This window comes from Amphiprion ocellaris, chromosome 12, assembly GCF_022539595.1.
Source record: "Amphiprion ocellaris isolate individual 3 ecotype Okinawa chromosome 12, ASM2253959v1, whole genome shotgun sequence".
In the NCBI taxonomy this organism is placed as follows: Eukaryota; Metazoa; Chordata; class Actinopteri; family Pomacentridae; genus Amphiprion; species Amphiprion ocellaris.
The window spans coordinates 8,524,019-8,538,330 of NC_072777.1; the positions used below are offsets into that span (position 1 = coordinate 8,524,019).

A 14,312-nucleotide genomic window follows, 5' to 3' on the forward strand; every position below is an offset into this window, starting at 1 on the left:
TGTGTTTACATTTACACTGATCAGGCACAACATTGTGATTACCTATCTACCAAGTCGATCAAAGCTGCCCAACCAGTTCTGACGTCTTTTGTGTTTTCCACTAATGTTCAGAGTTTAGATTAAAGATTACATAAAAGTCATTAACTAAGAATGAAATTCTTTACAACATTTAGCCCTAAATGCTTTGAATAGATAATTTAAAGCACTCAGTAAGTAGAAACAAACGTCTGTACTGTTATTCAGTGATACACCTCAGTGTCATCAGAGTAATCCTGTCAATCAGACATGTACAGATTTATCTGGTAGGATTCTCACCTGCTGAAGTCACTTCAGATCAACTTCAGGAACTTTCCACCTTCGTGTGTCGAGGAAACATTTGGAAAGAAGAAGCTGCTCATTCTCCCTCGTCAGTCCTGATGTCTGTGTGATTTAATTCGAGGAAACCTTCATAACTGGATTAACATAGTGATGCAAGAACCGGTTGAACATGTGGCAGATTCCCAGCAGTCACACATATCATTATTCTTTTGTTTTACTTACCTGCTCAGTGTGATCTATCTGTTACTGTGCCTGATAAAGATTTCAAGACCAAAATGTAATACGTTTCTTACATAAACTGAGGCACAGATCAGGTGGTCTAGTTCTACCACCTGTCTGATAGTTGATGCTGATGGACAGTTTAAAGAATTAAATATCTGACGCTAAATTCACAAACATCTGGAGGCTAAAAGTCACTAAAACCTGCTCACGGTCAGTCAGATCCTGCAGGTGATTCACCTGTTTATACAAGCATTTTAAAAGAAAAAAGTGTAATAATGGACTTTTCAAAGCAATGTGTGTTGATGGTGGTGAATTTAAAAAGGATTCAGTCGACTCACTAACAAGTCAAATATAACAAGCAAGAGCAGGTGTTTTGCACATTCCTGCTGAACTAAAATCAGACTGCAGCGCTGAAGTAAACTGAATATCTCCACTGTTAATGGCAGTTATTCATAGAACCAAACTGTGCACATTTTGGATGAAGATGTGGTTTAAATATTTATTTAGATTAGATTAGATTCTTCCACAGTGATTTCCAACCTGCAGTTTATAATTAAAAGACATCCATTTTTGATTTTTAGGAACTCTTCAAACATTAAAGACAAGTTGTTTTTTTCATTCGTGGTCACTGAGTGTTGATGTGATGTGAAAAATGTGAGTTTTATTCCCTGAAAACAGAATCTGTGACACAATCCAGCATCCAGAAAGTGACTGTAAGACATTTAATCAGTTCTGTTATAGTGATGTGAAGTGACGACTCTGTTTGGTTCGTGTGTCTCTGACTGTGTGTGTCAGCAGTATCTGGTGCAGACAGAAGATGAGGATTTGCAGTCGTGTTGATGATCTTCAGCTCAGATAATGTTGATTCACTCAGACCTGCTCACTTCTGTTGTTGGTCAGAAATGATGGACAGCAGCTGATGATGGTTTGACTGACAGTCTGAGTGCAGAGAGAAGGACGTGTCTCAGTCTTTCCAGCTGCTGGAAAATAAAATGCACTGCAGGTTAAAACTACATGATCAGAGCTTTATGGTGTAACTGATAAGAGTTTATACTGTTAATGATTGATCCAAAGGGTTCAAGGTTCTTTATTGTTCAGGTCAGAGCTGCTCTGTTATCACATTTCCTTAAAGTAACTTTTGATTTTGAACAGCTGAGACTCACCTTTGAAAACTTCCCACTGTGAGATACATGTTTATCCTCTCTGGTTGGTCTCATGGATAAATAATTTCACCTTCATTCATCTGATTACTTTCACCATCCAAAGGTAGTGTAATCATCAGTTTTGCATCATTTCAGTGTGAGTTGGTGTCGCTGTTAAACTGATCATTACAGCTGAGCTAAAATGTGTTGTGTTTGGTGGAACGTTCAGCAGCTTCCATGTTGAAGGAAACATCTGAAATCCTCCAGAGGAAACAAAACAAGTTGAATCCTGTCAGGACTTAATTTCAACCTTTTTGTCAGATACACCGAGAGACCAGAAAAGTAGAAACATCTGTAAATGTTTGCATAAATGCTTCATTTTAGCAAATTGTCTGTTACTTCGTCAGGCTTTACTTTGTGGATCTCTTTTCTTGGACTTCAATATTTTTAAAGATGTTTGCTGTTTGTAGTTTAGTGATAAGCCTTTGATCTACTGATTCATGGACATTAATTCTCCACAGATGCCTGTAAGAGTCACACTCCGTAGTAATAAAGTTTACATCAAGAAGGACTTGCGCTGAGGGAGGCACATTATACTGAACCTTTAGGGATCAAAACAATATTTCCACCAGAAAACTACAGATTTTTGACTAATCTTGATCCACTAAAGTACAACATGCAAGTCACATCCTTGTAAATTCAGCAACACTGCATCATCTGAAAGACTAAAACTATCTATCAGTGAGATGGAAAGTAGTTTCAACTCAGAGCATATTTAGTATAAAATTAGGTAAAAGTGTGATATATGTAGAGAAAAGTTTGATTAAGGTCTTTCTTGTTGTTACTATCTTAAAGTAAAAACATGTTTAAATAGATGAACATGTCTCTGACTTTTCAGAATAATGTGATCTGAGTGTTAACAAGTTTTACTCAAGGTGACCTCAAACCCATAAAATTGTGATTTTTTTCCAGTTTGTTTGTTTAAAATCCTTTTTTAAAATTTTTCTTTTTGTGGTTCTCACTGGGCAGCAATGCTACAACCTTACAATGTTCATATGGAATAAATTGATCAACAGTTTAGCAGTTTACAAAGTAGTTAATATGAGTTCAACTTTAAACACCTACAGTAGTAAAATGCCTCATGCAGTACATTAATGAAGTGATAGTAGTGGAGTATTTTCAAAATGTGGTATTAGTTCTGGAATAAAAGATATAAACTTCTCTCCCACCACTGATAATCATAACATGTAATACAATTAAAGTTCTTTGGCAATTTTCGAAAGTTTCTGCAGAAGCGCTGCTTGCAGCAACACAGACAACTTACAAACTAACAACAGTCTCAAACTTATGAATATCACAATATAGACTGCATCAAAAAAGTTTAAAGTTCTACTTTGCATCTTGTGTTGATTCAGATATTACTTGCAGGCTCTCAAGGTTCAAGGTTCTGTTTATTTAACCATAAAATCTTGAAATTCTGCACTCACGCCCTGATGGTGTGACACAGATAAGAACAATGTGGGCCACAGCTGGAGGCCTCTGTGCTGCAGAACTTTAAGTTGTCTAACAAATGACCAACTGGCTCACATCTGTTCATTACAATGAGCAAAATACACATAGTTGAATGAATATCAGTAAACCACAAATAGTTTTAGATGAGTTCTGCAATGGAGATACATAAACTCCACCATACTGCTACAGCTGGTGGGTTTCCTCAAGATAGTGTTGGTAAAAGACAAAAGCGCAAAGTTTATGCAAATTCTGTACAGTGTGTAATTTTTTACAGCCTTAGTTTACAAAACAAGGTTCAAATTTGCATTTGTATAAAGCTATAAGGTACATCTATTTTCTGTTTTTGCAACTGTGTTGCCTATTTTTAAGGTTAGAGTAACTTAATTATTTTTTTGCTTGTTTGTTTTTTTGATGTACTTCACTTTTCGTATGCATCAGATAATGTATCATAGTGATAAAACAAAGCTGTGGATTCTTGCTGAGATCAGTGTGCCCACTTGGAGAACAGCACAGGATGTTTTAATGTCCAGGCAGAGAGCCTCAGGCTATTCCTACTGTGCGACTGGAGCTGAACTCTGGTTTTACTGTGAAGTTTCTGCATAAACACTTGAGACTGATAAATAATAAATAAAATTTTCACCTGTGTGTTTCAGTAACACTGCAGGAATTTTGTTATGAGGAAGTTATGCCACACTTCTGCAGGATTTATCTTTGGACAGATTGAGCTTCCCGCTGTGTGATTAGAGCTGAACTCTGAACTCTGGTTGGTTTACTGTCATCTTGATGTTTCTCAACATGAATGTGTGACAGAGTTCTCAGATGGATGATGAAGGACTGATGAAGGAGAATCAGCAGCTTCTGTCTGTGTTTCAGGTGAACATTCTGCTGTGCGACTGGATGTGCATCTGAACTCACCTGGTCAGTATTTTCTTTATTCTGCAACACAGCTGACTAAAATTATACAGTGTTTATGCAGAAGTGAACTCTAATGTTGAATATGAACTCGAGGACAAATATACAAAATTATAGACAGTACAATATTTGATGCAGTTTGATAAATAAAATAGACATTTCAAACAATTGTATTTGTTGATATTGGTGCCATCTGGTGGTAGAATCTAGAACAGCACTATGGTAGACAGCAGTGTGAATGTTGTACTGATCAGGTTGTTGTGTTTGTGTGAAGGTGTGTCTCTGCTATGAATCAGTGTGAGGACAGAGAGGAGGGAGTTCCTCCCTCTGAAACCACTCTGTGTGGGGAACATGAGAGCCAGACCAAAGCTCAGAGGTGAGATGAACATTTCTAACTGTCCATGACTCTTCTCCATGTCAGAGCTCAGCACTGACCATCAGTATTCACACACACATAAGTGCTCAGCTCCAGTGATCTAAAGTGTGTCGAGCATTACTGGTGCTGCTGTTTTTTCTTCATCATCATTTTCCAGGCTTGTTCAAAGAAAACAATAAAATATCAGAATACCACCCTCTGAAGGCCATTTTGGAAAACTTCCACTTTCAGAGGAGAAACATGTTTAAATCTGGAAGGACAACAGCATGAAGAGAAAAGTCTGCATTTGTAATGTAAAAGGGACCCACGCCTGAATGACAGAATGCTGTCACTTTAATAAGGTGGTTTTGTTTCAATCAGGATCCATCAGCAGAGACCAGCATCTCCTGAACCCAGCTGTGTGTCCATGAAGAGTAATCTGTCCATGATTGATCCCATTGAGTTCAAAAATGGACACCAGTCTGTTGTTGAAAGGTAAGATGAAGTGTTCATTTTTAATTGGGCATCCTCTTTAAAAACATCACATCCAACAGTGAGAACAGCATTTACATTAGAGATCACTTTGTGCTTCTGCCAGAATTCATCATAATATAAAACAGCGCTTTTAACAAAGTGAGGGATTTATGATTCACTTGCTGCCTGCGTGACCCAACCCCTGATAAGTCCTTTTTGCAGAAACAGTTTTTCACCAGTATAAATAAATGTGAAACTTTCTGAACAGAGAGATATTGCAAGAGATAGTGTTAAAAAAATAATAATAAAAAATAACACTAGACATAGAACTTACAATGAAAACGGATCAGTTACAAAGAGGACTACGTTTGTCTGAGCTGCGAAAAACTCTGGTTCCATGTTTCAGCACTCATGTTCAGCCCCAGACAGAATGAGTATTTTAGAGGCAAAGATTTTTAGTCGAGTAGGTCTTTAACAAAGATTTGTGTGGTGGTGGTTTTGTTTCCATCAGGATTCAACAGCAAAGACCAGCCTCTCCTGAACCCAGCTGTGTGTCCATGAAGACTGACCAGTCTATGCGTGAACCCATTGAATTCAAACATGGACACCAGTCTGTTGATGAAAGGTAAGAATTTAAGGTTTTGATTGTGTTTCCTCAGTGAAACCATCACATCCAACAGTGAGAACATTATTTACAATAGAGATCACTTTGTCTTTCTGTCAGAATTTATCATTATAGAACACAACCCCTTTAACAAAGTGTACATGTGCTAAAGTTGAATGTTGTTGCAGCGTTAACCAGCAGAGTTCAGAGGATCTCAGAGGTCAGTCTGTCCCTCAGCATCAAACAGATCTGGACTCCATATTAATGGTGAGAACTATTCTACATTCAACACTTTACTGTCACAGTAACTTGGCAGAAGAATTTGTTCAGAGTCTGTCAGAGATTGGGACAGAGGCAAAGACACAGCAGACAGAACTTACAAAACATACCAGATTTATTTACAATAAATATTATTAATAATGAATATAACTGAGTAAGACAGGAAAATGACACAACCAGAATTACACAGAACAGAACACTCCAGAGGGAGACAACTACTGGACAGAGGGTGTACTATACTAAATGGAAACACTACGGAAGCTGTGGCAGGATATAATATAAAAAGCAAACTACTAATTCACAAAACAGGCTTAATCTTATAGAATGGATAATATTATTCAGTAGAGACTTACCAGGACTTGGTACGACCAAGCTAAAAAAGTGAAAGGCAACATAGAGATAACTACGTGCACACGGCACAACACACAAAACTGAATGCCAACATGGCGATAGCACACAGAACAGATTTAGCGAACACTCAAAGTACTCTACCGTTTAAAAGCTTGGGGTCACCCAGGCAATTTCATGTTTTCCATGAAAACTCACACTTTCATTCATGTGCTAACAAAATTGCACAAGAGTTTTCTACAATGTGCCATTAAAACACAGGAGTGATTGTTGCTGGAAATGTTCCTCTGTACCTCTATGGAGATATTCCATTAAAAATCAGCTGTTTCCAGCTAGAATAGTCATTTACCACATTAACAATGTCTAGACTGTATTTCTGATTCTTTTAATGTTATCTTCATTGAAAATTGCTTTTCTATCAAAAATAAGGACATTTCTAACCCCAAACTTTTGAACAGTAGTGTATATTAGCATGATCATCTACAGGGAACCCAAGAAAGAGTGGAGCTAACGTTGTTGAAAGCCAGGGGTAGATTGAGTTAGAGGGAATGCAGGCGGAGGAGGCGTGTGGCGTGACAGGAAATGGCGTCTTGACAGATGCAGGCTCCATGTGGCGATTTCAGGATGAGAACCCAGACTGAACCAGGTTGGTTCAAGAGCTGAGGTTTCAACTCAAGGCAGACAGAGCAGACAGAAGGGTCATGGAACTGAGGTAGAGGAGAACAGGATTAGTACAAACATGAACAAAGCAAGAGTCAGGGTTGACGAACAGGCTGCTGTACAATGGTCCGGTGTCATGGAATGGTCTGAGCCAGACTTTTATGGTCAACGTATGATGAGTTGTAGGTGGACCACCCTCTTCCACCAGTGTGCTGGGAGGGAACCACGTGAGGGGAAAAAAGGAAGGAGGGAGAAGGAGGGGAAAGGCTGCAGCTAGGCAGAGCTAACAGTGGAGGGCATGACAGATTCACTGATGAAACACGAAACAGACTATGTGAGCATCTCATTAAATCCATTTAAGTTCAAATATTACAGTCTTATCCACCAGTGCTGCGATAAATCCAACCTTCATCAAGGTTATAATGAATTACTGTTGAAACTGTTCCAGGTGTTGATTCCATTTCAACAATGGTTTTGGTCCTAATATTGTCCACACTGCTCTCATTACTGGATTTGAATGATAATCTGAATTCGGCCTCAGCTTCAGATGAACATAAACTGGATATATTTCTCTGTTCCAGCTGCTGGAGGAGAACATTATCAGTTTTGTGAAGAATGAGATGAAGAAGATTCAGAAGGTTTTGAGTCCAGATTACCCAGAATGCTTAGAGAGTCAGAGGGAGGAGGAGGAGTTGGAGGGTGAGGATGAAGAGCAGAGGAGGAGCAGCAGAGAGTCATTTCTGAAGATCACACTACACTTCCTGAGGAGAATGAATCAGGAGGAGCTGGCTGACTGTCTGCAGAGCAGTAAGAAGATTTTAACAGATTTAACATGACGGAAAGAACAAATGGAGGAAACATGGGAGATGTTTACATAATATTTTCAGAATCTGCTGTTTATTTGATGCAGACATTTGCATTAGTCTGAGAATTCTTCTGAAAAGAAAAAAAAAAAACAAACTATATTGAGGCATATATTTATTCATTGCATCCTTTGTTTAGGAACCATTATTCTGATGTGTCGACAACAACTCAAGTCCAACCTGAAGAAAAAGTTCCAGTGTGTGTTTGAGGGGATCGCTAAAGCAGGAAACCCAACCCTTCTGAATCAGATCTACACAGAGCTCTACATCACAGAGGGAGGGACTGCAGAGGTCAATGATGAACATGAGGTCAGACAGATTGAAACAACATCCAGGAAACCAGACAGAGCAGAAACAACCATCAGACAAGAAGACATCTTTAAAGGCTCACCTGGAAGAGATGAACCAATCAGAACAGTGATGACAAAGGGAGTGGCTGGCATTGGGAAAACTGTCTTAACACAGAAGTTCACTCTGGACTGGGCTGAAGACAAAACCAACCAGGACATCTACTTCACATTTCCATTTACTTTCAGAGAGCTGAATGTGCTGAAAGAGAAAAAGTACAGTTTGGTGGAACTTGTTCATCACTTCTTTACTGAAACCAAAGAAGCAGGAATCTGCAACTTTCAACACTTCCAGGTTGTGTTCATCTTTGATGGTCTGGATGAGTGTCGACTTCCTCTGGACTTCCACAACAATGAGATCCTGACTGATGTTACAGAGTCCACCTCAGTGGATGTGCTGCTGACAAACCTCATCAGGGGGAAACTGCTTCCTTCTGCTCGCCTCTGGATAACCACACGACCTGCAGCAGCCAATCAGATCCCTCCTGAGTGTGTTGACATGGTGACAGAGATCAGAGGGTTCACCGACCCACAGAAGGAGGAGTACTTCAGGAAGAGATTCAGAGATGAGGAGCAGACCATCAGCATCATCTCCCACATCAAGACATCACGAAGCCTCCACATCATGTGCCACATCCCAGTCTTCTGCTGGATCACTGCTACAGTTCTGGAGGAGCTGTTGAAAACCAGAGAGGGAGGAGATCTGCCCAAGACCCTGACTGAGATGTTCATCCACTTCCTGGTGGTTCAGACCAAAGTGAAGAAGGTCAAGTATGATGGAGGATCTGAGACAGATCCACACTGGAGTCCAGAGAGCAGGAAGATGATTGAGTCTCTGGGAAAACTGGCTTTTGAGCAGCTGCAGAAAGGAAACCTGATCTTCTATGAATCAGACCTGACAGAGTGTGGCATCAATATCAGAGAGGCCTCAGTGTATTCAGGAGTGTTCACACAAATCTTCAAAGAGGAGAGAGGACTTTACCAGGACAAGGTGTTCTGCTTCATCCATCTGAGTGTTCAGGAGTTTCTGGCTGCTCTTCATGTCCATCAGACGTTCATCAATTCTGGTGTCAACTTGATGGAAGAACAGACAACATATTTGTTGTCTATCATCAGTGGAAACAAACCTACTCTGAAACACCTCTACCAGACAGCTGTGGACCAGGCCTTGCAGAGTCCAAATGGACACCTGGACTTGTTCCTGCGTTTCCTCCTGGGTCTTTCACTGCAGACCAATCAGAATCTCCTACGAGGCCTGCTGACACAGACAGGAAGTAGCTCACAGACTAATCAGAAAACAGCCGAGTACATCAAGAAGAAGCTTAATGAGAATCTGTCTACAGAGAGAAGCATCAATCTGTTCCACTGTCTGAATGAACTGAATGATCGTTCTCTAGTGGAGGAGATCCAACAGTCCCTGAGATCAGGACGTCTGTCCACAGATAAACTGTCTCCTGCTCAGTGGTCAGCTCTGGTCTTCATCTTACTGTCATCAGAAGAACATCTGGACGTGTTTGACCTGAAGAAATACTCTGCTTCAGAGGAGGCTCTTCTGAGGATGCTGCCAGTGATCAAAGCCTCTAATAAAGCTGTGTAGGTGGATTACTGAAGCATTATAAGCCTGTTTAATTTTGGACGTCACAAATTAAACATTTTGATTATGTTCATTGTTAATTCTTCCTCAGGCTGAGCAGCTGTAACCTCTCAGAGAGAAGCTGTGAAGTTCTGTCCTCAGTTCTCAGCTCTCAGTCCTCTAGTCTGAGAGATCTGGACCTGAGTAACAACGACCTGCAGGATTCAGGAGTGAAGCTGCTTTCTGCTGGACTGAAGAGTCCACACTGTGAACTGGAATCTCTCAGGTCAGAATGCAGCGGATTGTTGATCAATTAAATCTGGTTACAGTTCATACTGGTGCAGATGTTTTACAACTGTGATATTTTCCATCTTGCTGCTTGAGTTGACATTGTTTTGACTCCAGTCTGTCAGGTTGTCTGGTCACAGAAGAAGGTTGTTCTACTCTGGTCTCAGCTCTGAGCTTCAATCCCTCCCATCTGAGAGAGTTGGATCTGAGCTACAATCATCCAGGAGACTCAGGAGTGAAGCTGCTTTCTGCTGCAGTGGAGGATCCACATTGGAGACTAGACACTGTCAGGTATGAACAGACTACAGGAGCTCACACAGTGCAGGTTTGTCAAATGTCTTTTAGGGTGTCTGTGTCTTTCAGGTCCATTGTTACACCCAGCCACTAGGGTCAGCTGGGGGTAACAAAAACAACCAGATGTCATTGGTTAGGTAACGCAATTTATTGCTCAGTGGCAAATAAATCCAAGAATCAAATAAAACCATACAAAGGCTAACAGAGTTATCAACATAGCTAAAGAAAAACAAAACAACTTAACTCCCTAGCTTAAACACAATAGCAACACTCACACCAGACAACAGAAACATACAAATGAGTGCGGAGTGCACAAAATTAATTCAATAACTGGTGCCTCAAAACACATTTTACCAGCAGGGCATAGTATGCAAATCTACAGCCTTCAGTGGCTACAAGAGACACACAGGACATGAGTAGCATCTCACCAAATTAGTCAGCTACTAACAGAAGTTACAGTCTTCACCAAGACTTGTAACTCCTCACTGAACTAGCAGCTGCTAACAGACGCTATATTTTCCAATTAGCCACCTCTCTGTGGCTACAGAACACACAAAACACAGACTCAAGAAGCACCAAGGCAAACTAGTCACATTAAATCCCAGCCGACCTGAGGGAGAGTTTGGCTGAAGATTTATACTCAACAGGTTTGATGGCTGCGGCTGGTTGGATGAAGGAGAAGGGAACTGAGTGATGACCCAATCACACAGGTCCGGAGATGGAGAGAACAAAGGCTGGAGTGCAGATCTTCAGCTCCAGACTCATCAGCTGAAATGACTGGCAGCTGGGATTCCAAAGAGGCTCTCAAACCAGCCACGGCTGGGCCAATACCGGCCATCTCCATATACAAAGGCCCAAAAAATCCACTACAGAAGCAAGACCCCACACAATCCCCAGTGGTCGTAACATCCATCATGAAGCTTGTCTTTATTCTTTTCTTTTCGAAGAGTGACCGTTAAGTTTCTTTTCTTTTATATTGACCCAATTACCCAAATTAGCTGCTGATGGTGAAGCACACAGGAGGAACACTGGAGAGCAGGAGACGGCTGGATTTTTTGGAGGTCTTGATGAGGTGGGATGATTGCAGTTGTGTTCAATCAGCCATCTGCAGTGAGTCAAGCCATGCCCTCAGGCACACACTCAAAGGGAATGATGAGAACCAAAAGAGGGAGAAGGGAAGAAGAGCAAGGAAAAACAAAAAAACAAAAACAAAACCCAAATCATGACAGTACCCCCTCCTCATTGGACATCTCCTGGCATCCTCCTAGGCTTACCCAGGAATCACCTGTTAAAGTTGTGCAATAGTTTTGAGTCTAGAGTGGGAAATCCATGATTGCTCCTCCAGTCTGTAACCCTCTCAGTCCACCAAGCACTGGTACCCCCAACCCTGTCTGTACACGTACAGCAGTTGTCGGACAGTGAAGGCAGGATGGTTGTCAATGAGCACTGGGTGAAGGCGCTTTGACAGGAGGCTCAGAGCACTGGTGGAAACAGCTCTATGCACAGATGCATTAAATGCAGGATGAACATTAAGAGCAGGAGGGAGTTTGAGTCTTATACAGTGGAGTTGATAACTATTTCTATTTCATATGGTACAATGTACACTACCAGTCAAAAGCTTGGACACACCTTCTCTTTTAATGGTTTTTCTTTATTTTTATGACTATTTACATTGTAGATTCTCACTGAAGGCATCAAAACTATGAAGGAACTCATATGGAATTATGTAGTAAACACAAAAATGTGAAATAAGTCAGAACATGTTTTATATTTCAGATTCTTTAAAATAGCCACCCTTTGCTTTGATTACTGCTTTGCACACTCTTGGCATTCCCTGGATGAGCATTGACCAGCAGTTAGGACTCATGTTGAATAGAAAATCATTCTGACTGTGCTTCTTCCTACAGTGTGGATCATTGTGGAGAGCAGAGATTAAAACCTGGTCTGAGGAAGTGTAAGTTTGACTATAAATTAACATCATATTGCATAGTAAAGGCAGAATAAAGTCATCAGATTTGTCAGATGATAAACTGCAGCTCTAATCTGTCTTTTTTTCTCTGTCAGATTTCTGTGAACTTGAACTGGACACAAACACAGTAAACAGAAACCTCAAACTGTCCGACGACAACAGGAGGGTGACAGCGGTGAAAGAAAAGCAGCCATATCCTGATCATCCAGACAGATTTGAATACTGGCAGCTGCAGTGTAGAAATGGTCTGACTGGTCGCTGTTACTGGGAGGTGGAGTGGAGCGGAGAGGTGCATGTATCAGTGAGTTACAGAGGAATCAGAAGGAGAGGACTCAGTGATGAGTGCTGGTTCGGAGGGAATGATCAGTCCTGGAGTCTGAGCTGCTCTGATGATGGTTACTCTATTTGGCACAATAACAGGGAAACATTCATTCCTCTTCCCATCTCTAACAGAGTAGCAGTGTATGTGGACTGTCCTGCTGGCATTCTGTCCTTCTACAGAGTCTCCTCTGACTCTCTGATCCACCTCCACACCTTCAACACCACATTCACTGAACCTCTGTATCCTGGATTCTGGTTATGGTCATTTGATTCCTCAGTGTCTCTGTGTTCTCTGTAGGAGAGAGAGTGCTTGGAAGTGACATCAGCTTCATCTTTGTGGTTTAAATGTTGATAGTGGATGATGTTTCACTTGTGAATCATTGATTTTGATCTCATGTGAAAGCATGTGTTGTCTTAGAAGCAGTGAAGTGATCTCCTTCCAACAAGTCTTGATAATGACTGAGCATCCAATCGATGTTTCTGGTTCCAGTGAAGCTGTTTAACTTTAACACTGTCCATATTTTTTCAGTGTTCATCAGTTTCAGTTGGAAAATAAAATGTTCTATATGTGTTTAAGAGGTTTAACTGGTGATTTTTTTATTAACAAAACTCAAAAAACCTGAAGCACAAACATGTTTCCTGTTCATAAAGAAAGTGATAAAACATGATGCCACAATGCGTTGACTTAATTATGGACATTTTAAGAATTTACAGACAAAGAAAACTGCAAAAGAGCACTTCAAATACTGTCCAAAGGTGAATTGGATGGATGGATGGATGGATGGATGGATGGATGGATGGATGGATGGATGGATGCTTTATTTATCCCCTTGGGGGAAAAAAGTGCCAAAAATGCTAGTATTCACAAAAAAGGTGCAAAAAATTGTTGTTATTTACAATAAAATAAAGTATTAGAAAAAGTACAGACACAGAATTACAGTGAGAATTTGCTGCTAGCCTAGTAGCAAAGATAATGCTGACAAAAAGTTAGTCTACAGGTAGAGATATAAAGAGTGTTAGCGTCCTGAAACATCCACAGACAGCAGCACAAAAGTTCCCAACAGATGTAAGATAAACATGAATGAAAATCCTGCAGCTGGTTGATGTATGTGGCAGATATAAGCTGTATGTCTGCATGTTAGTGCAAAGAATCATAAATGTTCTTCATCAGTCATATTTCTCTGAAGAGTGAAAAATGTGACATGGTGACACATTTTCCATCAATCTGCAGCTACACCAGCTGTCAGAGTCTCATAGCTGAATCTCTAAACGTATCAAATTGATCAGTGAAACACAAATCAGAGAGCCCAACAAATGTCCACAGTCTTCATTAAACAGCCGATAACAGCAGATAACACTTATTTCTAAACTAACAGGGAACTTTCCATTTTGGGATCACAAACATTTTACAAACAACCAAAGTTTTAAACACAAAATTCACCAAAATTGACCTTCAACAGATGCAATCTATCCCAGAACAATGAATGTCAAAAACCTGATTGTGTTTTCCTTAAAGCTGTGCAGGAACATATCAAAATTTATCTGATGATAGTTAATGTTTGTCAGCAGAGGGATCCATTAGATTACTGAGCAGCTTTTTAAAGAAAAGAATCTTTCAATATGAGGACATTTCTGGTTTATTTTACAATGTAGGCGATGTCACATAAACATTGCACAGAAATTATACAGAGCATGACTTCAGCTTGGGTGGGGAAAAAAAGAACATTGGCTAGAATTGTCAGCTAATATCTTGAGGAAGTTTTCATGAGTATTAAAATGTAAAAGAATTAACATTTCTGAAGTTTTTTTTTTGAAATTTCAAGTGTGAAAC

The 14,312-nt window shown here is 40.3% G+C and overlaps 2 protein-coding genes across 5 annotated transcripts in view; one reads left to right on the forward strand and one right to left on the reverse strand.

Annotated features, from left to right (window-relative positions):
- Positions 1–457, reverse strand: part of LOC111587239 (NACHT, LRR and PYD domains-containing protein 3-like) — a 78,573-nt gene extending 78,116 nt beyond the window's left edge. For both annotated transcript variants that reach the window (XM_055015744.1, XM_035942371.2), the window contains exon 1: positions 316–457. The gene's annotated coding sequence lies outside the window, so the exon portion shown is untranslated. The remainder of the gene's footprint in view (positions 1–315) is intronic.
- Positions 1–13,057, forward strand: part of LOC111587233 (NLR family CARD domain-containing protein 3-like) — a 76,807-nt gene extending 63,750 nt beyond the window's left edge. Inside the window, exons 1-12 of one of the 3 annotated variants that reach the window (XM_055015750.1) lie at positions 1,673–1,806; positions 4,068–4,112; positions 4,381–4,482; positions 4,843–4,956; positions 5,447–5,560; positions 5,728–5,806; positions 7,408–7,633; positions 7,829–9,629; positions 9,722–9,895; positions 10,015–10,188; positions 12,099–12,145; positions 12,256–13,057. In XM_055015750.1, coding sequence (XP_054871725.1) covers positions 4,394–4,482; positions 4,843–4,956; positions 5,447–5,560; positions 5,728–5,806; positions 7,408–7,633; positions 7,829–9,629; positions 9,722–9,895; positions 10,015–10,188; positions 12,099–12,145; positions 12,256–12,779 — 3,342 coding nt within the window. In that variant the 5' untranslated portion in view covers positions 1,673–1,806; positions 4,068–4,112; positions 4,381–4,393 and the 3' untranslated portion in view covers positions 12,780–13,057. Of the gene's footprint in view, positions 1–1,672; positions 1,807–4,067; positions 4,113–4,380; positions 4,483–4,842; positions 4,957–5,446; positions 5,561–5,727; positions 5,807–7,407; positions 7,634–7,828; positions 9,630–9,721; positions 9,896–10,014; positions 10,189–12,098; positions 12,146–12,255 lie in introns of those variants that run through there. The other 2 variants (XM_055015749.1, XM_055015748.1) reach the window with 2 other exon arrangements.
- Positions 13,058–14,312: the final 1,255 nt, after the last annotated feature.